The following is a 22,001-nucleotide window of genomic DNA, read 5'->3' on the forward strand; positions in this document are numbered from 1 at the left end:
TAAAAAACATGTTATGTATTTTGGTCGAAAAGAAAAATTAAAAAGGAACATTAAAGTTATTATTATTAGCTAAAAATAAGTTGGTCAAACAAATATATAAGAAAAAAATTTGATTATTTATTTGCCAATTTATTTTTATTTTAGTTGATTCTATTTTATTTTCGTATCTATTTAAAATTTATCTTTAATTAATCATTTAAATTAAAAAAAAAAATAATGAGTAATAAATTTGTACGTGCGTGTGGGAGTGTATGATAAAGTATTCAAAACGTACGGTGTTGATGGAGTCAGCCAGGTAGCTGGATATAGAAGCAGAAGCAATCGGAGAGAAGCACAATTACGGAACTACCCTTATACCTCTGAAACACAAAAATACCATTTCTCTCTGCTGCGTCTTTCGTTTCGCATATTCGTCTTCTTTCTTTCTTTCTTTCTTTCTTTCTCTCTTTCTCTCTTTCTCTCTTTCGTTCGTCGTCGTCTTCATCTTCTTCATCTCATACCCCAGCTTCTTCTTCCTTCTCTCTAGGTATTGCTCTTCCAATCTTTCTCTTATCCGATACCCATAGCTATACTTTCCTTCCTTTTCTCATTCAATTTATTTTATGTATTATTGTTTCTAATTTCTGTAATTCGGATTCGTTGCTGCAATTATTTCCGATTCTATTTCGGAAGGGTTAACGCCGATGCAAGCTGAAAAAATAGCTCCTTTTCCCGTGTTTCTTTTGAATGTCTCTTTTTCTTTTTTCCTTTTTTTTTTAATTGTGGATCAATTTGTTTATTTGTTTGCATCTTTTTATGTTTGAGCTGCATTAGGGTATAGAATACTGTTTTGGCGGTAAACTTAGGTTTTTATGGGGATTGCGGTGAATGAGATGTGGTCGGATTGAACAATAAATGGTTATTGATGGTGCCGTGTGAAAGCCAATTTGAATTTGCAAACTGGGTTGAGATTGGCAGCTTGACCATGTTTTTTGTTTGGATATGATAATGTTATTTCGGATCCTGAATGTGCATGTTGTTTGTTTGTTTGTTTGTTATTGTGAAGATGAAGTCGGTTGGCAACTTTTTTCCTTTTGTGTGCTGTTTAATTTTGTTATAACTTTCAATTGTAGCACTGAAGTTATTAAACCAATTTATTTAAATTAAATGCCTCTTGCACATTTACATTTGTCATTTTCTAGCTAAAGGATAGGTTTTTTTCCCCTTGCTCACAAAGTAATCGATGATGATGCTATCGAAAGAGATCTAGGGGTGGGTTAATAGTGCTTTTTATTTGTTATTTTTTGTTTCAACTTTCAATTGCTAAACTTAAGCAAGATTAAAGATAATATTATCTCTTGACATTGATGTATCATGATTTTAGATGGGAGTTCAACAACACAAAGTGTGTTCCAGAGGCAATGAGGCTGGTGGGAATGCTTGCACCAGCAGTTCATCCAATCACGGTGATGCTATGAATGCGTCCCCAGCATCGGCTGTTAGCAATCCAAGTGTAAATAGTAGTAATACTGATGGTGATGAAGTTAATGGACCTAGTGACATTTCTGCCAAGAAAAATATTACCCCACATATTTACAGGCAAGATGTTGTTAAAAATAAAACCAATGGAGCAATTGGGATTGTAACAGAAGTTGCTGGTGATTCAGATTCAGATTCAGATAGTAGCGATACTGATGATGAGGATGATAGTGAGGATGAGGATGATGATCTTGAGGAAAGCAATGGTGATGCTAATAATAATAATGCTAGCAAAAATTCAGATAGGAATGGCACTGATGGACACTCCAAAACTGGTGCCCTTCTAGCTGACCAGCTGCGTGTACTCTGGATGGATGAATCTGAATCTACTCGAAATTTCAGTGATGTAGAAGTAGTTGATCGTGGATTTTTACATGGGGATTTTGTTGCCGCTGCTTCAGACCCTACTGGTCAAGTCGGTGTAGTGGTAGATGTGAATACGTCTGTGGATTTGTTGGCCCCTGATGGATCTACAATAAAAGAGATCTCATCCAAAAACTTAAAACGTATTAGGGACTTTACTATTGGTGATTATGTTGTGCTTGGTCCTTGGCTAGGCAGAATCGATGATGTTTTAGATAATGTGACTGTCCTATTTGATGATGGTTCAGTGTGTAAAGTCACCAAAGCAGATCCTTTGAATCTTAAACCAATTTCTAAGAATATGCTTGAAGATGTGCATTTCCCCTATTACCCTGGGCAACGTGTAAGGGCTAGTTCATCATCAGTTTTCAAGAATTCAAGATGGCTGTCTGGCTTGTGGAAAGCAAATCGGTTGGAAGGTACTGTCACTAAGGTTACAGTTGGGTCAGTGTTTGTTTATTGGATGGCATCTGCAGGTTATGGGGCGTATTCTTCTACTGCACCAGCTGAAGAGCAAAGTCCAAGGAACCTAAAATTGTTGTCCTGTTTTGCACATGCAAATTGGCAATTAGGTGACTGGTGTCTCTTGCCCTCATCAGCATATTCATCATCAATTTCCATGGAGAAAGGCATGTCAAAATTAGAACTTAATGATTCTGTTTACAATGAATTAGATTCTAATCCAACAGGAAGTGGATGTGATTCAGAAGATGCTGCTGTTGAGGAATCTAATGGGAATAAGGATGCTATGGACCTTGATCCAGTGAATTCTTTGGGAGGGAGTGATGGAGCTGCTGTAAGTAACACATCTCGTGATAATAGCTCATGTGGTAGTTCCATCTCGGTATCTAAGGATCCGGTACATGAGACTTGGCCTCTTCATCGTAAGAAAATAAGGAAAGTTGTAATTAGGAAGGAAAAAAGGGCCCGAAAGAAAGAGGAAAATTTTGAGAAAGCTCTTTTGATTGCCAACACAAGGACACGTGTTGATGTCGCATGGCAGGATGGCACCATAGAGCGTGGACTACATTCTACAAGCCTGATTCCTATAGATAATCCTGGTGATCATGAATTTGTTTCGGAACAATATGTGGTTGAGAAGACATCTGATGATGGTGAGGATACTTGTGAAGCTAGGCGTGTTGGGGTGGTTAGAAGTGTTAATGCTAAGGAGCGGACAGCTTGTGTGAGGTGGTTAAAACCAGTTGAACGTCCAGAAGATCCTAGAGTTTTTGACAAGGAGGAAAGAGTAAGTGTATATGAGCTAGAGGGCCACCCAGATTATGATTACTGCTATGGAGATGTGGTTGTTCGGCTGTCACCTGTGTCTGTCTGGATAGAGACAGATTCTGTTGGAGAGTCCACTAAGAAATTGTCCCAGAAAAATGAGGAAGTTGGGATGAAAAAGGAAACAAAAAGCCCTACAGGTTCCAGTAGTAGTAAAGCAGAAAATGCATCTGGCGGGGAAACGTGTGCAGAGTTCTCTGACCTTTCTTGGGTTGGGAATATAACTGGTCTTAACAATGGTGATATTGAAGTTACTTGGGCAGATGGGATGGTGTCAACGGTATGTTTTAGTTTCTATCTAATTGCTTGATAGAAGATAATGCCGTCTTAACAATGATGCAATCACACAACACACTATACTTGCAAACTCCTTGCACATTACTTCGTGCAGTGGAAACAAGAAAAACTGGTTCCTTTGCTAAATTCTTTATGTCTAGGGCTATTGAGACTCTCATTGACTAAAATATTTTCTTGTGATTGTGCTTTAGTGTTGCTAGATATTATAACACCCGGAATCAGGGTAGGGTACCGTGACATAGAACTTTCTCTTTTCTGTCTATGTTTACATTTTCATTTTACTTTCAGGTCGGACCCCAGGCAATCTATGTTGTTGGTCGAGATGATGATGATGAATCAATTGCTGCTGGAAGTGAACTAAGTGATGCTGCAAGCTGGGAAACTGTTAATGATGATGAAATGGAAGTCGATGAGGACTCCAAAGAGGTGTGTTTCTTTTTACATCGATACTTTTGTTATTAGTAAGTCTTAAAGTTGTTTCTCATTGAGAGGACCACCCAAGAAAAAACTGTCAGCTAGTACTTATGATTGAGTCCCTCTCTGAAAGTTGCTTCTATTCAATGGTGAGAAATCATGATACGGGAAAATTTATCTAAAGTTCTTTAACATGCAAAATTTGTCTGTTTTCCATATTGTTCGCTCTTCTGCTTTCACGTGTCTTTAATGCATCTAGAGTATATATCATTGTCTAACGTTGATGGATGAAGTGATTGTGAACAATGACGTGCAAATTAATACGCCATTAGCTCATGTATTTAATTATGCAAAACAATGACGTGCAGGATATCGAGAGGGAAAATTCAAGCAGTGTTACTTCTGAGGCAGATGAGACTGGAGAGAACGATTCTGGAACGGCTGCTGCACTTTCTTCTGTACCCCTAGCAGCCTTACGATTTGTCACCAGACTTGCCTCGGGGATATTCTCAATGGGCCAAAGGAACTTAGATTCCGCTGACTCACAGTCCAAAAGTGAAAGTGAACATAGTGATGAGTCTTGTTCTCAGCAATGTCTCAACAATGATGGGGACAATTTAAGCAATAAAAATGAAATAAATGAAGAAGCTGCTGCTCAAGAAGCAGCTGAAATATTGAAAACACTTGGGACAGAGTGTAGCCTTAGCACTGAAGATGCTCCAGCAACTTGCGACAATGATATTTGTAGTTTCAAACACTTCGACATAGCGACAGACCCTTCAGACAATTACTTTATTGGTGCAAATGGACAGGTATTGCTACCGCTTTATCTCTAATATCTCAATTACTGTTAGAGTATGGAAATTAAAGAATGAATATGCACTCTTTTTTTTTAAAAATGTCTTCCTTTGATGAGTATTGAGCAAGACACAGGTATATTAAGCCACACATTCTTTGAAATGCAACTTTGTTCATGGTATCGTACAATTGTCTTTCAGAGTAATAACCGAAAATGGTTTAAGAAGGTGCAACAAGATTGGAGCATACTGCAGAATAACCTTCCAGGTTAGTGAGACTCTTAGCTGTTGCCAAGTTTCTTACTCCACTGTACACCTATTTCAGTACATGTAAACAGTTGAAATGTTTTGACAGAGGAAATCTATGTCCGAGTTTATGAGGATAGAATGGATCTTTTGAGAGCAGTTATTGTAGGGCCATACGGGACCCCATACCAAGATGGTCTCTTTTTCTTTGATTTTCACCTTCCACCAGAGTACCCTGATGTGCCACCAGTAAGCACTACAATTTTGAAAGTGAAAGCTTTTTGATTTATGATCCTCCTCACAAACAAAAACAATTGGAAGATAGTTAAACATTAGTTAGTAATTTCATATTCATTTTGTTCAACTTTAGTGTCCAAATGGAGATATCTTAAATGTCTTTTTGTGTTTTTTGTCTGGGTCTCAAATGATGCAGTCAGCATATTATCATTCTGGTGGTTGGCGTATTAACCCTAATTTGTACGAGGAAGGGAAGGTGTGCCTGAGCCTTCTAAATACATGGACAGGCAGAGGAAATGAAGTATGGGATCCAAAATCTTCCAGTATCCTTCAAGTCCTAGTTTCACTACAAGGTTTGGTGCTCAACTCTAAGCCTTACTTCAACGAAGCTGGGTATGACAAACAGATTGGAACGGCAGAAGGAGAGAAGAATTCACTGTCATACAATGAGAATACGTTTTTACTCAACTGCAAGACTATGATGTATCTTATGCGGAAACCCCCCAAGGTATTTATTTACTATTGACTTTGAATTTGATAGATTCCAACGTTGCTACTATGTCACTATTAAATTAAGCGAGCACAGTTTTTGCTAGGAAAAAAAAAGTTCTGTCGATGGAAAATTTATGTGTAGGTTGCAAAATGGCAATATGGCATTCTACCTTGATTAGTTCATAGTGAAAACTCACTGGCAGTGTACAATTCTATTACATTTGTGTAATATGGAACATGATTTTCTTAGAAACAAATGTACATCAGAAGTAATAAAAAAGTAAATAGTCCAAATTACCTAATTGCAACTACAGACATTTTACTAATAATATTAATATCTTCAGAAAATTCATTTATTTATTTCAAATTGCATAGGCTGAAATGACAGATTTGCTTTGGCAATACTGTGTCAGGAAGTTTATTCCATCTCTACCATACTATATCTACTAATTCTAATCATCTAGATTTAATGCTTTCAAGTGTTCAGTGTTGTGGCTACTGTAGTTTATTTATTTCACTTCGCAAAGTATATTTGATTGTGATCTCACTGATGAATATTCTAGGACTTTGACATGCTCATCAAAGAACATTTTAGGCAGCGCGGTCATAACATCCTCAAGGCTTGTGATGCATATATGAAAGGTTACTTGATTGGCACATTGACCAAAGATGCTTCTGTGAGTGACAAGAGTGAACAGAATTCAACTTCTGTGGGTTTCAAGTTGATGTTAGCCAAGATAGTGCCAAAGCTTTTCTCGTCATTGAGCAATGTTGGCGCCGATTGTGAAGAATTCAAGCATCTGAAAGAGTTGTAGAATACATTAGATTATGCAAAAGATGCATCACCTACTCAATCAGCAGGTTCAGGTGATTCTGCCCCAAAATTGAAACTTGAAGGTACTAACAAGTGTAAAGGCTCTCAGGTGCTGTTCTTGTTCAATCGAAACCTTCCTTTCCTCTTTTTTTCTGAAAAGAACAGTTTGCTTCTCAGAGGCTGAAGGAACTTAATTGGTGGGAGTTGAGCTATTTATTGTGAGGAGCAAATTACTGAAAGAGCAGACCGGATATCATTTTGATTTTGGTCTGGGGAGTGTGAGGGGTGGCAATGTTGGTCTCTAACTTGAATGTTGTTGTTGTTGTCTACTCTTTTTTTTTTTTAAATTGTTTTATTTTTTATATTTGGGGAAGATGTGGGGGAACAGGGTTGGACTTTCTCAGGTATTTCAAAGCATTTAGTTGTCTTGCATTGATTGGTTAATGGTTACCTCGAATCGAATATAATGAAAAAAAAAAAAAGAAAAAAGAATACTTTCTTTTTCTTTCATATTCTTTCCCTATTACAATCAGAGTTTCTTTGTCTGTCAAGAGAACCAAATCCTGTGTTGCAGGTTTTCTCTTGTTTGGGGTGATGCTTTGCCATATCTCAATATAACGTTATAAAGAGGGAGGGAATGAGTTTAATTCTGTGCTATAATAGTTTTAAGAGTTTTATATTATCAACTTATCAGATTATTGTGTGTTAGATTTTTAAATTAATAAGTGGTTTTATTTTTATCAAATACTTTGTTTGATGTCTTAGGTGTATAGAAAGCTTATAATTGATGTTTGAGTTTGTAGTTCCTCTTAACACATGCCTCCACAATTACAGTCGTCTAAATTAATTAAAGTCACGCTACATAATTTATGGGGCTAAATTTAATTATCTACTAGTTACTAACTTGCAAGTTGCATATATTTTTTTTTTATTTGTTTGATAAGGTGGAACACTTGTTTTGAATTTTGTTGGAAAATTGGTAAAGGAATAAAAACATGAAGAAGCTTATGCCACAGAATGAACAAGTAAATTACAAATCGGAGTGCACCAACAATAGATTTTTTTTTTAATAATGTTCCAACAATAATGAACTGTCATTAGAGCCCCCATTAAAGAAAACAAGAAAAGAAGTGAACAAATTTTGGGTTGCAACTGTTATTTATGTGGCCAAACACAAGGGCAAGGTATCTTGTGTATGAAGTTAATAATCATTTGGGCCAGCATTGCCCTTCCAACTTTCAAGGTGTAAAATCTTAAGTCCCTTGTGTTGGGACCATATATAATTTTATTGTATCTTTGAGTTAGTTTGAATCCCACGCGTCTATATAATAATAATAATCTTAAACACTTGATGAGGTCCATGGTATAAACTAAAATGATGATGACAAGCTTCCAATAATGTTTATAGAATTTATAACATCAACTACACATCAATAACAATTCCACATTTTAAGCTTCTTGTTCAATCACAAACATGGGAGGCACAAAATCTCTGAATTGTACCTTGCTGCTTTCAATTACTCTCACTTTGCTTTGTGGTTTTCTATTGAGCTTTTCCATGGCTACTGTTTATTTTGTTGGTGACCAAGATGAATGGAATAGCCAGACAGATTATGCTTCATGGGCAGAGGGAAACAATTTTACTCTTGGTGATCTTCTAGGTACATATAAATATATATATATTTATTGTCTTTTATTTATGTATACTGATTTACCAAAATATTATTTATTCACAAAAAAAATCAGTCATCGTGTATTATTTGTGTATAAATACATGTGCTATTTATCTTATTTTCAACGTATATTTTATATTTCAACATCTATTTTATACGAGTGACTAATTTTTAGTATATAAGTAATATAGTTGTAAACAGCACACAAGAAACTCTTGAATTTATCTGTAGGGTATGCTTAGTTTATTTTTTTTATTTTTAATTTTTATTTTTAGAATGTTCTAATGAAAAAAAAAAGATATAAAATTAGAAAGTAAATACAATTTCATTTTAGAATAATGATGCTTAATTTTATTTATTTATTTGGTGGTTAGTTTTCAAGTATGTTAAAGGGCAACATAATGTGTATGAAGTAAGTGAGGAGAGTTTCCGATCATGTGACACAAGCAATGGAGTGTTGGCAAAATATGAGAGTGGAAAAGATGAAGTTGAACTCAAGAAGGTGAAGAAATATTGGTTCATTTGCAACATTGCAGGGCACTGCCTTGGAGGCATGAGATTTGGAATTGATGTTAAACAAAGAACCAATCTTACCTACCATGCTTCAAATTTCAGTGATCATGCATTAACCCCACATAACAATATTGAACCTACTCCCTCATATAATAATAATAATTCTTCTATAAGTTTTGCCTCCGAAAGATTAAGAGTTTGGAGCTTTGTTATTCCTTTTGAATTATTATTATTATTATTATTATTATTAATTTATTAGTGTTATTGTTCAACGTTGATTTTTATTAAGAATTTAAACCTAGGCACATATTGTAGGTTTGACTTTATTTTTTGCACATTATTTTTTTTTTCTTTCTAGTTTTGATCTACATGTTTTTCTATACTCTTTCTTCCTCAACATTATGATTGTATTTAGTATTTTAGTAAGTGTACTATTAGGTAGCGTTTGGTGGAAAGAAAGAGATAGAAAGATTGAGACTGAGAAACAGAGACTAAGAGAGAAATTGAAATAAATCTCAATATTCTGTTTAGTGTAAAATGGGAGACAAAAATTGAAACAAAAATAAAACTCTAATTTAATTTGCACAAAGGGTAAAATTGGAATTAATTAATTGAAATGAGAGTATTTTAGGTATAAAATGTTATTAAAGTTTCAATTTCTATCTCTAAAAGTTTTAGTCCCCTGTGTCTCTACTTTTTGAAAGTACTAAAATACTGAAATTTTGGAGACAGAAATTTTAGTACCAGTCTCTGAACCAACAAACATGATAATGAATCTCAGTCTTTCAGTCTCTGTCTCAATATCTCAAAACAAACACTACCTTATAAACGCATAATATAGATGAGCAGACATGAAGATAAAAAAGTTTGATAGTTAAATAATTTATTTAATTAATATATTATTCAATTTGAGTTGGATTTTATCATCAATTTAAGAAATTCGATCCAATCTTGGATGAAATAAAATTCAATTCAATTCAACTATTGTAAGTTTGATTAATTTTTTTGGGATTATATTAAATTAAATTACCAGTTTAGATTATATTAGATTTGAAACTTAGCTTCATTGCGCGATGTAACAATCGATGCCTATCCTAATATTTAAAAGAAAAAAACAATATTACTTAAAAAAAAAATGAATTGAAACGGTTACTTAAAGTTCGGATGAAAAGAGATATTATCTCAACTGATTCTAAAAATTCTGTTACAGATTTGAAGGCAAGCTATATAAATAATGAACTATTAGGTTCTAATTTCTTGAATTCATCAAAACTCATCTATTGTTTTCTTCTTCTATTTTTTACTTTTATATTTATTAGTCATGGGTAGTGTAAACTTTGAGCAGATGATGAATTAAGTGAATTGAATAATTGCTTATTGGTTATTCCATGAAGCTATTCAAATCGAGCTTTTTAAAACTGATGCTCAAATTATTAAAATCACTTGTTAATATGTGTGTGTCATGCTTATGGTGCTGTGAAACTATAATGTATTGATTAGTATTATTATTGTTCATGGTTAAAGTATATTAATTATAATACTAATACATTTGTGAACGAAAAATAATAATAAAAGAAAAAGAAGAAGAAAGTTTATGAGAGTATGGCATGAAATTAAGTATGAAATGGATGGGGATGATATGCGGGCATGTGATGATGATGATGATGATGATGATCCCTTCCCACACCAACACCATTGGAATTCTCCGATGTGGGATTATTGTTCTTTGTATTATTATTACTCCACACCCTACATGATGGGTTCCTTGTAAGCTCTAGCAATGAGTCTCTCACATCCTCAGCCTCCACCATATCACTATCCTTTTTCTGTTAACAACCAAACAATAATCAATATTTTTCTTAGTTTCTTTTCCAAATTGAATCAGTACTGTATTTTTTAAAGGTTTAATTACTCTGTTAGTTCCTGTAGTTTCGCGAAATTTTCAATTAGATCCCTATACTTTTTTTTTTCTTTTAATTGGGTCCCTGCACCAAATTTTTTTTTTCAATTAGGTATTTCTTAATAGTAATTGGCTTAATTGTATAGGAACCAAACTAAAAAAAAAATTTCTGCAGAGACTCAAATAAAAAGAAAAGAAAGTATATGGACTCAATTGAAAAAAATTTTGGTGTGGGGACCCAATTAAAAAAAAATATAGGAACTTAATTGAAAATTTTGCAAAACTATACATTTTTTAAATCAGTAGATATGTTAAGAAAAAAAAAAAAACAAGAATTAAACTAATATTTTTTTTAATATTATGTTATGAATTGATCTATTTTCAAGTTTAAACTGATAGAAAAAAAAATGTTGAGCAATTATATTTGACTAATTTTGTTTTGAATGATGAGTTAAATGGTATCTGACCTCAACTTTGAAGACATTAGAGACAAGGCCTTTGTGGCTAGTGACAGTGGCATGTACAACATCCATGCCTAAGGTGTTGAGTGCCTCCATCAATTTCACAAACCCACCTGCTCTGTGCTCACAGAATACCTTCACAAAGTACTCCTTCCCATCTATCACTGCCACTTCCACTTGCGGCTGCACAATATTAATTTTCACTTTAGTGTGTCGAGCTCTTAAAAGAAATATATAATTATTATATAGAGTAAATGTCTTCTTCAATTTTTAACCATTTGTACGATGGACTTTGATATATGTACGTTCTAGTCTTGGTCCATAGTAGATAGAGACTGGAACGTACATATATCAAAATAGATAGAGACTGATTTGGGTTTTTAAATTTTTTAGGAGTAGAAAGTTCATCGGACAAATGGTTAAGGAAGGACCGAAAAAGATATTTACTCTATTATATATTAATACAATCTTCGTATAAAAGATAACTGCATTTGAGTTTCGACCGTGGATACAGTACCTCCATTTGTTGGGAGTGCTGCTTGTCCATGGTAAGAGTAGTGGCATCCACTGCTTCTTGCTGCATATGCTTGTGATTTGGGATAACATAGGATGCTCCGAAATGATCAAGAAACTGGTTGCTACTATCATGATGATCAACAGCAGTAGTGTCGGAATTGTTGTTATTGTCCTCAAGTTCATCTTGAAGATCCTTGACCTGCTTTTGCAAATCCTTAACAAACTCAATTGCATCGCCAAGAATGGAAGCTCTATCAAGCTTGGATATTCTTGGAACCAATGAACGAAGATTGTACAGCCTGTCATTCAGTTTCTTCCTTCTCTTTCTTTCAGCAACAAGGTTCTTTGATTGGTTCCCTTTTCCATTCCTCCTTCTGTATTTTCCATCTTCCTCTTCTTCGTTCTGATCACTGCAATCTGACATTGAATCTGACCTTCCAACACCAACAACTCCTCCTTCATTTTTGTTGTTGTTATTCTCCTTTGTCCCCACTTGCTGCTCTTCTTCTTCTTCTTCCTCCATGGCCGCTGCTTTCATTGGCTGGTTATTGTTGTTTTGGTTTTCATGGAGGAATATTGAACCTTGATATTCTTCAGAAAATGCTGCTGCTACTCCATTGTTATCGTTGTTCTTATTCATTGTTCTGAACTGTTGCATGAAGTTGAGTGGAGAACTGCATAGAGTGATGGGGATTTCATCATGTGGTGAAGTTTCTGGTGCAGTTGTGAGAACAAACTGATTATTGTTGTTGTTGTTGTTCATCATCACTTGATTTTCATTATTATTATTATTATTATTATTATTATTATTGTTATCATCTCCAACAACATTTGATTGCATGTTGAAACTTGTAGAGTTGTTTGCTGCTTCTTGCTCTACCAACACAATGCATTGTGCTGTCACAAAATCAATTACTTGATGATCTTCAGGTACCTTAATTAATTACATACAATAAGTTAATAAACTTAGATTAAGATTGAAAATGTGAGATCAAAGAGAATACTAATTAATTACTTGTTTGGTTACAAACAGCTCAACTAGTCCACCTGGCACTGGAATCAAAACCTGGGTCCCAATTGTTTCCTGAACCATATATTAATAAAAAAATTAGTGAATTTCATTTTGGATCACAAGGATAATTAATTAATTAATTAATTAATTAAGATAAATGGTGATGAAGAGATAGATTAATTAACTTGCAAGATATTTGGGGAATAGTTGACCCAATTGGGTTGGTTTGTTAATAGGGTCTGTGCATGAATCCTGTTCAATAAGTGAGATATTATTATTAATAATAAATATTTGAATTGAATAATGAAAAATAGGGAAAATGATTTTTTTTTAACAATTGATAGAATACAGAGTGATCTATCACCTTTAATTCTATGAGTGAGACCAGAAATAAATAAAAAAGAGAATAATGAATGGTTAGATTAAAAACTGGATACCATCCAGCATTTTTCTCACGGAGAGGATCCACTCCCGAAAATTAGAGTTGATATATACATACCCAGAATCTATCATGGAAATGGAAGTAGGAAGCTGAGAAAGAAGATAACAATGGTTAGTTCTGGGATGTGAGAACATGGTATCCCTACATGGGAAAATGTGAATGTCTTCCCCAACATTATTGTTTTGATCAGTGCCACCACAACAGCATCCCAACCACTCAACAAACCTAATTAGTTGGACACAGAATTAAGAACACAACCAAATAATGTCATGAACATTTATATATATATAGAGTTTTATTTAATAATTAATTAACCTTTGATCTTCACTTAGTTTCCAGTATACACAGTAGTCCCAACCGTTCAATCCAACAAGAGGCCTCAGTCTCTCAGTTAAGTTTTGCATCATCATCATGTTCATGTTCTTGTCACCTACACAATCAACACTTTGTCATATATATAGTTTTCATACAAGAAGACAAAAAAATCAAATATAGCATGACATATCAGGAGATCTTTTGTTTACACTTTTGAAACTTTCATATAATTAAAAGAGAAACTCTTGCAGCCAGCAAGGGCAGAGTTAGACTAAACTTTAGGGGGGTAAAAATTAATTTTATAATATAAAAGAGATTAAATTAAATATTTTAGAAGGTTAAATTAAAATTTTTATATAATTTATAAAAAAAGTTATTAATTTTTAATATTTTTTATTATTACTTAATTAGTATAAATATTAAATTGTTTTTAATAAATAAATTTTACTAATTTACGTATATAAACTCTAAAAAAATATGGGTATAAATCATATTGATTTATGAGTGTAAAATTCTGATAAATATAAATGTAAATTATAGGCTTCTTGTGTGCAAAACGTTTCTAAATATATAATTGATAAAAAATAATCTTATTTACTGAGTCATAATTAAATATTCTATCCTTACTAATAAATTCTTGCATTTAATAAATAACCACTAATTAAAAAGAGTGAATGATGAGATATAGACCTGATGGAAGGAGATGATAGTAGAAGTCCTTCTTTGAACTCCCAAATGCAAAGTGTTTAAGAATACTACTAATGATTCCTTTGACTAAGACCAAGAGAAGAGAAATTGAATAACAAACAAACAAGAAGCAGGAGAAACAAAAACTAAGATCCATACAAATTGGACACAATAGTTGATAGCAAAATTTGGAACATATCCACCCCCCTTATTATGCCAAAACTCCCTTGTTTAATTTATTTCACAAAGATCAATGAATAATGTGTGTTTTTTCTTTATTTATTTATATATATTGTAAGCTTTATGGCTTGTGTGTATGGCTGTTACTAGCTATATGGTAGGTGAAGTGTAGAGGGTGTATGAGAGAGAGGTTTAATTTAAGCCATGAAATAATTCTTTTATGCCTTATTATATATATGGAAATTAAAAAAAAAAAGATATATTATAAATTAAATTAGATATGAGTTGGTAATGATGGAAGGAGCATATTGCATGATCCAAGATATGGCGTATAAAACCTTAACTACCTCTTTGCTTAAGTTTTTCATTCGTTTTGGATACTATGTTCTCTCAAACAACCTCAACTACTCCAATTCCCCACTCTTGTGTTAACCACAAATGGAAATTGCAGCCTCAAAAATAATAATATAAGATGGAGTGTGTATGTGTGCACTTGATTGTGGGTGATGTAACTTTAACTAGTACATTTGATTTTTTTTTTTTTTTTTTACCCTTCAAATAAAGGTGAATTATTAATTAAGTAGGTGTACCAATCGGTACTTACATTACATGCATGTGTGTTATTACTTTAATATTCTTATCTCATAGTTAGTTATGCTCACAATGAAAAATATAATCACATTACCAAATTGTTTAAAATATATTCATAATATTGTAACGAATAAATACAAAAAAAAAAATTCTTAATTAGTTAATATTAATTAGTTTTTTATTATAAAATTATTTCTTTTAATTCTTTTTTCTTTTTTGGAAAGATTTAGGATATAGAATTAAAATTTAAAATTTAAAAAAAGAGAGATTTAAAATAAAAATAATTTTTAGAAAATTAATATTACTTAAAAAAAGAGTAATTACCCAAATCAGTCTCCAAATATTTTAAAAGCGAATATTTTAGTCTCCAAAAAAAATTAATACACAAAAACATCCTCAAAGTTTTATTCCGGAAGACAAATCAGTCCACAGTTCATTTTTCAGCAAAGTAATTATCCAAAACAATCTCCAAAAATTTAAAAAACGGACATTTTAGTCCCAAAAAAAATATACAGATCAATCCCTAACGTTTTTTCCGTCAGACATAATAGTTTTCTGTCTATTTTTCGACATGACTCACTAAATTCTTCAAGTATTTATTAGAAAAAAATATTAGTAAACATTATAATTAAATTAACTTTTAACGTTAAGTTAAACATATATGATTTCTAATATGATATTTATTATAAAGTAGAAATACAGTTAGTTTTTTGAGTTAATTGATAATTTGGTGATCAAGTTGAGATTCAAATAAAAATATATAGAAGAATAACTTTGATTATTATACTTAATTTTTAGCTATCACACCAAGCTAAATTATATTCAATATAAAAATATCAAATAGTTTTAATTTTCGGTTTCTTGTAGAATAATTTCTAATAATTTTATTGAATAATATTGAGTGACAATAAATATATATATAATTTTTTATATTTTTATGCAAAAATTCTTTTTATATTATAAATACATATATAAGAATTTAATAAATAAATTTATCATTATTTTTGTCTGAAAATAAGCAAAAAATTATGGTACAGTATTATTGTGTAATTAATAATAATAATAATAAAAAGAAGAATTTTATTTTAATATATTTTTTTAATGTAGTGTAATTGATACTAATAAATGTCACTGAATGCACTATAATCTTACATAGTATATACACATGTATATAATCAATGTTTGGATTATTCCTTAATGAAAGACATATCTGACTTGGAGTTAGATAATACTCAACATAACAAAATAAAATGTACAAACAACAAAACATGAAACTAAACAAATCACAATAATATGCTTTTAAGTTAAGAGAATATGAGACTTAGTATATCTCTTTTTGTTGGATTTAAAATTGTGTATGTAGTGAGGATGGTTTAATAATATTTTTTTTAAAAATATCATATTAGAAATAAAATAGGTTTAATTTGACCTTAAAAGTTAATTTGATTATAATATCTACTAATATTCTTTTTCTAATAAATACTTGAAGAATTTAGTGAGTTATGTCAAAAAATAGACGGAAGATTGTTGTGTCTGATAGAGAAAAATGCTAGAATTGATTTGTATATTAAATTTTTTTAAGAACTAAAATGTCCGTTTTTTAAATTTTTGGAGACTGGCTTGAGTAATTATTCTGCTGAAAAATAAACTGAAAATTGATTTGTCTACTAGAATAAAACTTTAAAAATATTTTTGTGTATTATATTAACCTTTTAAAAAAAATTAAAATGTTCACTTTTAAAATTTTTAAAAACTGATTTATTACTTTAAAAAAAATTAATGTCCTAATTAAACTCGTAATGAATAAGCAATTAAGCATAAACTCTATTGTAATTTGAGTCTTTTTTGAGTGCCTAATATGCATAATGTTAGATTTAACTGAATAAGAAAGTTTAGGAACTAGCATTTTTATTAAAATTTGACTTGCATTTAATCAACAAAAGAAAAGTAAATAATTTCACACCATTGAATAAAATCTTACACCATTAAAAATATTAATAATGACTAATTAATAGTTACAAATAACAAAATTTGCTGGTCTTCTAATACTACTCTTGATTGAATAGTAGTATGTGTAATGATTAAGATTCACCTTTTTTTTATGATAAATATAGAAAATTAAACTTCTTTATACATGTTGAATATATAATGGTGATGATCTTAAAGCCAAACCTGATAGGTAGTTGAAATTTTGTAATTGGCATGCTCACTCTAATACTTTGTGAGAATTATTACATGACTTACTTACACCTTATATTATAACTAAAAATAAATCACATTTAATTTAACTTCAAATGTCCTGCTTAATAGAAGTGAAAAGGCACTTCCCACCCGCCACTATATATAATTTCCAATTAGACTCACTATCTAGCTTGCCATTTCCTTTATACTTCTTTTTTGAAATTATAAAAAACTTAGCCCTCTAAATTAGGGTTCTTTTTTTTAAATAAAAAATATTAGCCCTCTAAATTAGAGTTAAACCCCACCCCCCCTCTCTCTGGCCTCACGCAAGTGTTATCCCTAATCCAAACTAGTTTGTTAGCAAGCAAGTAAAGTATGAACTAGAGGATGAAATATTTTTTTTTTGAAACAAAAGTTTAACAAAACCAAGTGGAGCAACTAAAGAACACACCGTTACAAGACAAACAAATATAAATTAATTCGTAGTTATTTCTGGCATTATTATTAATAACTAAAAAATTAAAATCAATTCACTCTTTGTAATTCATAATCGACTTATTAACAACTTATTCTGGCATTGTTATTAATAACTAAAAAATTAAAATCAATTCACTCTTTGTAATTCATAATCGACTTATTAACAACTTATGATGTATCTGCTTCTTGATTTTTGAATATTCTGTCATTTTTTTATCACGTATTTTAAATAACCAAAAAAACTAATCAACCACCTATCAAATATATTAAGAAGATATCTTACTCCATATCCAAATCAAATAAAGTTCATGAGTCAAAACAAGGTCAGATGTTTAATAATGGTGGATGTGTTATATATATGTATGTGTTTCCATGCATGTTACTTTATATATTTTGAGTATGTGTGTGAATGCAATCTATTTTTTTCTTTTCTGCGACGACTTGCGTTATATTGGATTAAAACCTTCAACGACTTTTGCTGAAAAAAGCAGCCTCAATTGTAATAATAATCAAGTAACCATATCCCTACCTCTACCCTCCATTATTTGCATGTGCATGGCCTTATAACCACACATTATTTTTATTTTTATATATGTATTAAATTAGAAAAGAAATCAACTTAATCACTTATTATCTCAAAAGTGATATATTATTAAAAAAACACATAACAATTATAACTCAAATGACATAGACTCCCCATACTCAATTAAGAGGTTGCGGGTTTGAGTCTCATTTTTTCCAAATTTTTGGCCAATGAGTCAACTACTCCATCATCAATAATAATAGTGTCCTTTTTATTTGTGTGACCCAAAATAATTCCACTGATTTCAAATAAAAATAGCTATATCTAATAGAGACATATGAGAGAGATTTTTTTTTTTCAAATAAAATATATAACCCTTTATCACATAGGCTGCGTTTGTTTACAGAGACAGGATACTGAGACAGGGGTACAGAAACACAAAATCGTGTTTGACAGAAGAGATATGGACAGAAACAATGTGTTCAGAGACAAGTGTATTTTGTGTCCATTCTGACAGGAAGGACACGGAGACACTAACAAAAGACACAACTTATTTTTTATTTTTTCTTTTATTATTGTTATTGATTTTTCATAATTATATTTTTTATTATTATATTTTTCATTTCAAATTTTTAATGGAAAAAAAATAAAAATAAATTGAATTTTTAAATTTGTTCTAGTTTATCACCAAATAGAATACAAGAACATAAAATTTTGTGTCTCTGTCCATCCATCAGTGTCTTGTCTTATCTTATTCTCAGTATCTTGTCCTATTCTGTTCTCTGAAAGAAATGCAGCCATATATATCTATAAAAAATATTTTATTAATTAACTCCAAGATAGAAATTAGAGTTGAATCCATAATTTTTCAATTTTATTATAAAGTATTTATCCATATCAATTTATAACATATTGGATTAATAAATACGTTAGCATCTCTATTTATTATGTAATAAAGCAGTAGTGCCATTAAGAAAAGAGAATGTTTATTTAATTTGAATAGTCATATACAAATCAGGTTACTATTTTTCTACTCTTTACTTACAATCTAATTAATCTCTAAGTTGCTTTAACCTAGCTACTTCTAGAATCTCGTCATCGTATAACTATATTAGCATCTATAGTGACGTGTGTTCTTCGATTTGTTTTCTTTATTTTGACTTATATGAATTTAAGTTTGACAAAGTCCAATTATACAAAAAATATATACCTTAATTAATTTCCTTCTTTTTCACAACAAGCTAAGCATATTCCAACATCCCTTTCAAATAATAATAGACCTTTAGTTTAATTAAGTTGGATTGATCTAACAGTTAGTTTATTAGTCTATTTAAATAAATATCGAGAATTTAAATTCTATTTTATATATACAGTAATTTATTGACTAATAATAAATTTTTAAATAAAATTTTAATTCACAAAAAATTAATCCGTAACATACTAAGTTAAAAAATTAAAAAAATAATAATAGACATTTCTCCATTTCATTCCTATTTTATTTCATTTTGTGTGACTTTGATTCCATTGGCACAATAATTATCCATAGACCACAACCAAACAAATGCCCCAGCCACCCAAATCACCATCACAATTATTCCACAAGCACCACCCTACCCTATTCTAAATTACCCATGCATTATGTCATTATATCATCAGCATATCAAAGTTCAAACCAAATTCAGGAGGAGGAATAACGATTTAGAAATTATAATGAGTTTTAGGATCATTTGATGAATAAATAATCAGCAAATTAAACCATTTTTTCATTGGAAATGTAAAATGCTTGTTTTTTCTAATGAAAATATTAGATTTAACTTCTATATATTATTGTTGTCAAAGGTATAAAAAATGGGACCTATTTAGATAAATATATTAAAAATGTATTTTTTTAATTAAAAATATTTTTTAAAAATTAAAATTTAACACATATAATCAATTAATAAACTGTGTTATTTTATTAAAATTAGACTGAACAAATCAGTTTAACCAAAAAATTAATAAATTAAATTTTAAATCGGTATAAATTAATAATTTTTTAAAAAAATGACTATAATATTCCTATTATTAAAAATAACTAAAATATCCCTTATATATATATATATATTGAAAATTCTAAATTCTAACTCTACGAGGACAAAGAAGAAAATGACTAAAATTTAAGATTTTTAAAATTAATATATATAATAAGAGTATTTCAGTCATTTTCTATAATAGGGATATTATAGTTATTTTGTATAAAAAATAATATTAATTAGATCGATTCAAAATTTGATTCACTATTTTTTGGTCAAATTAGTTTGTTTTGTCTGGCCTAATTTTGACAAAAATAATACGATTTAATCGATTATATATGTTAAATTTTAATTATTAAAAAACATATTAAAAAAAAACGTTTTAAACATCTTTATCAGAATGACTCCCATAAAAAATATCTACACTACTTTCTAATTATTTATTATTATATTAATTAATAAAAATATTTGACTTAACTATCTCACTACTATTTCTAAAAAAAATACAAGTATAATTATTTCTGTTAAACAACGGTGTATGTATAGAACTATCCTATACTAGGGTAAGTTTTATTAAAATCCTTTGAGACTATGCGATATTACACATGATGTTTTTAATTAGGGTTGCTAACATTATCCTAATCCATAGATATTTACCTTGTCCTTGTTTGTTTAAGGCGGGTAATTACTCGCTTCAGTACCAAAGCGGGTTTTTAATTAGGCGAGTTTTTGGATGGAGCAAAACGGGAGTCAAATTTAGGTTAAACCTGTTCCTATTCTTTTCAATATATATAATATATATAAAATAATTAATAAAATTATTATTATATTATATTTAAATTTTTATTTTAATTTAGGTTAGGTATGTAACGATGGTTATATAAATTTTAAAATTTAATTTTATTTGTTGGATTTTAATAATTATAAGGGCGGGGTAGGAATGAGACGGATTAGGATTTAACTTTTTACTAATTGCGGATAGAAGTGGAGCGGGTTTGATGCGGGTTATTGTAAGGCAGGACGGAGTCGGGTAGAGCAAAAACCTGCCCCATTGCCATCCCTATTTTTAATAGCAACACATTCAAGTGTTTTTGGCAACTAAATTCAATCAAATTGGCTCAAACCCAACAAAAACTACTTCTATTACACACAGCGTGTACACACGCAGGCTTCACTAATGCAAACATATAATTCTTTTTCTTTGCGTTCTTCTTCTTCTTCGCGTTCTTCCTTCTTCTTCGCATTCTTCTTTCTTTTTCGTCGCATTCCTTTTTCTTCTTCGCGTGTTTTCTCTCCATCGTCGTTCTTTTATTGCTGTTATTGTTGCTGCGTTTTTCTTTTTCCTCCTTTTCTTTTTAGCAATTTTGCAGCATTAATTTTTTTCTTTTTTTATTTTATTTCTTTTAAGAGAGTGAAACAAGAAGAATTATAAAAAAATAAAATAAGATGATGAAAAAGAAAAAGTATCAGGGGATGAGGAAGAGTTTTGAATTATGCAGAACTTATCAGAATAAAAATATACCGAAATTTTTTAACAATAACACAAATTTTTTTGTTTTTACACCAAAATTTTGCTACAAAAGCACAAAAATATTTTCTTTAATGCTGTATTTTTTCTTCTTTTTTTCTTTCTTTTAGTTGAATGAATGTAGATTCATCCTCTTCCTAGTAATTTTACAGCATTATATGTTTCTTCTTCTTCTTTGTTTATCTTTTTTTTTTTTTTATTCTTATTAAAAGAGTAAAACAAGAAGGAAAAGATGAATAAGAAAAAAAAGATGATGATGATGAAAAAGAAGAAGATGTAGCAAAAGATGAAGAAGAGGAGGAAGATGAAGAGTTTTAAATTATGCAGACCTTATTAAAATAAAAATACACCAAAATTTCTTAATAATAACTCATAAATTTCTTAGTTTTTACACCGAAATTAAATTCAGAATACACCGAAATTAGGAACAAAAATAGATTTAATGAAAAAAATGGGTAACGTATACTTTTTGTCCCTAAAGTTTAAAAAAATCCTTTAGTTTTATTTTGTTTCAGTTTTGTCCCA

At 30.6% G+C, this 22,001-nt stretch overlaps 3 protein-coding genes and 1 non-coding gene across 4 annotated transcripts; 3 read left to right on the forward strand and 1 right to left on the reverse strand.

Moving 5' to 3' along the window:
• The first annotated feature begins 282 nt into the window (after nucleotides 1–282).
• On the forward strand, nucleotides 283–6,975 carry UBC23 (ubiquitin-conjugating enzyme 23). The gene is made up of 8 exons (XM_016319687.3): nucleotides 283–526; nucleotides 1,364–3,448; nucleotides 3,754–3,891; nucleotides 4,248–4,691; nucleotides 4,878–4,944; nucleotides 5,032–5,171; nucleotides 5,356–5,667; nucleotides 6,215–6,975. The coding sequence occupies exons 2-8, from the start codon at nucleotides 1,364–1,366 to the stop codon at nucleotides 6,464–6,466; spliced, it is 3,438 nt and encodes a 1,145-aa protein (XP_016175173.1). The 5' UTR covers nucleotides 283–526; the 3' UTR covers nucleotides 6,467–6,975.
• Nucleotides 6,976–7,891: 916 nt separating this feature from the next.
• Nucleotides 7,892–8,923, forward strand: LOC107616201 (mavicyanin-like). Its single transcript, XM_021110976.2, has 2 exons — nucleotides 7,892–8,126; nucleotides 8,513–8,923. The coding sequence occupies exons 1-2, from the start codon at nucleotides 7,940–7,942 to the stop codon at nucleotides 8,908–8,910; spliced, it is 585 nt and encodes a 194-aa protein (XP_020966635.1). The 5' UTR covers nucleotides 7,892–7,939; the 3' UTR covers nucleotides 8,911–8,923.
• A 1,067-nt stretch (nucleotides 8,924–9,990) lies between these two features.
• Nucleotides 9,991–10,079, forward strand: LOC148546883 (small nucleolar RNA SNORD36). Its single transcript, XR_015900217.1, has one exon. It is a non-coding gene; the product is annotated as a small nucleolar RNA SNORD36 (small nucleolar RNA).
• A 180-nt stretch (nucleotides 10,080–10,259) lies between these two features.
• AMS (basic helix-loop-helix (bHLH) DNA-binding superfamily protein) lies at nucleotides 10,260–14,141 on the reverse strand. The gene is made up of 8 exons (XM_088498024.1): nucleotides 13,988–14,141; nucleotides 13,298–13,412; nucleotides 13,040–13,207; nucleotides 12,726–12,792; nucleotides 12,544–12,612; nucleotides 11,530–12,462; nucleotides 11,019–11,195; nucleotides 10,260–10,477 (listed from the first exon to the last, which is right to left on the reverse strand). Exons 1-8 carry the CDS (start codon nucleotides 14,139–14,141, stop codon nucleotides 10,265–10,267), a joined length of 1,896 nt encoding a protein of 631 aa, XP_088354150.1. The 3' UTR covers nucleotides 10,260–10,264.
• Nucleotides 14,142–22,001: the final 7,860 nt, after the last annotated feature.

The sequence above is a fragment of the Arachis ipaensis genome, chromosome B9 (genome assembly GCF_059453495.1).
Source record: "Arachis ipaensis isolate K30076 ecotype BB chromosome B9, ASM5945349v1, whole genome shotgun sequence".
In the NCBI taxonomy this organism is placed as follows: Eukaryota; Viridiplantae; Streptophyta; class Magnoliopsida; order Fabales; family Fabaceae; genus Arachis; species Arachis ipaensis.

Excerpts from the sequence above, each read along its gene's own strand:
- UBC23 (XM_016319687.3), top strand. The coding sequence starts at position 1,364 with ATGGGAGTTCAACAACACAAAGTGTGTTCCAGAGGCAATGAGGCTGGT. Across the intron at positions 3,449-3,753 it reads CAGATGGGATGGTGTCAACG|GTCGGACCCCAGGCAATCTA; the intron begins GTATGTTTTAGT and ends TTTTACTTTCAG. Across the intron at positions 3,892-4,247 it reads TCGATGAGGACTCCAAAGAG|GATATCGAGAGGGAAAATTC; the intron begins GTGTGTTTCTTT and ends AATGACGTGCAG.
- LOC107616201 (XM_021110976.2), top strand. The coding sequence starts at position 7,940 with ATGGGAGGCACAAAATCTCTGAATTGTACCTTGCTGCTTTCAATTACT. Across the intron at positions 8,127-8,512 it reads TACTCTTGGTGATCTTCTAG|TTTTCAAGTATGTTAAAGGG; the intron begins GTACATATAAAT and ends TTTGGTGGTTAG.
- AMS (XM_088498024.1), bottom strand. The coding sequence starts at position 14,141 with ATGGATCTTAGTTTTTGTTTCTCCTGCTTCTTGTTTGTTTGTTATTCA. Across the intron at positions 13,208-13,297 it reads AAACTAAGTGAAGATCAAAG|GTTTGTTGAGTGGTTGGGAT; the intron begins GTTAATTAATTA and ends CCAACTAATTAG. Across the intron at positions 12,463-12,543 it reads AGCTGTTTGTAACCAAACAA|GTACCTGAAGATCATCAAGT; the intron begins GTAATTAATTAG and ends TAATTAATTAAG.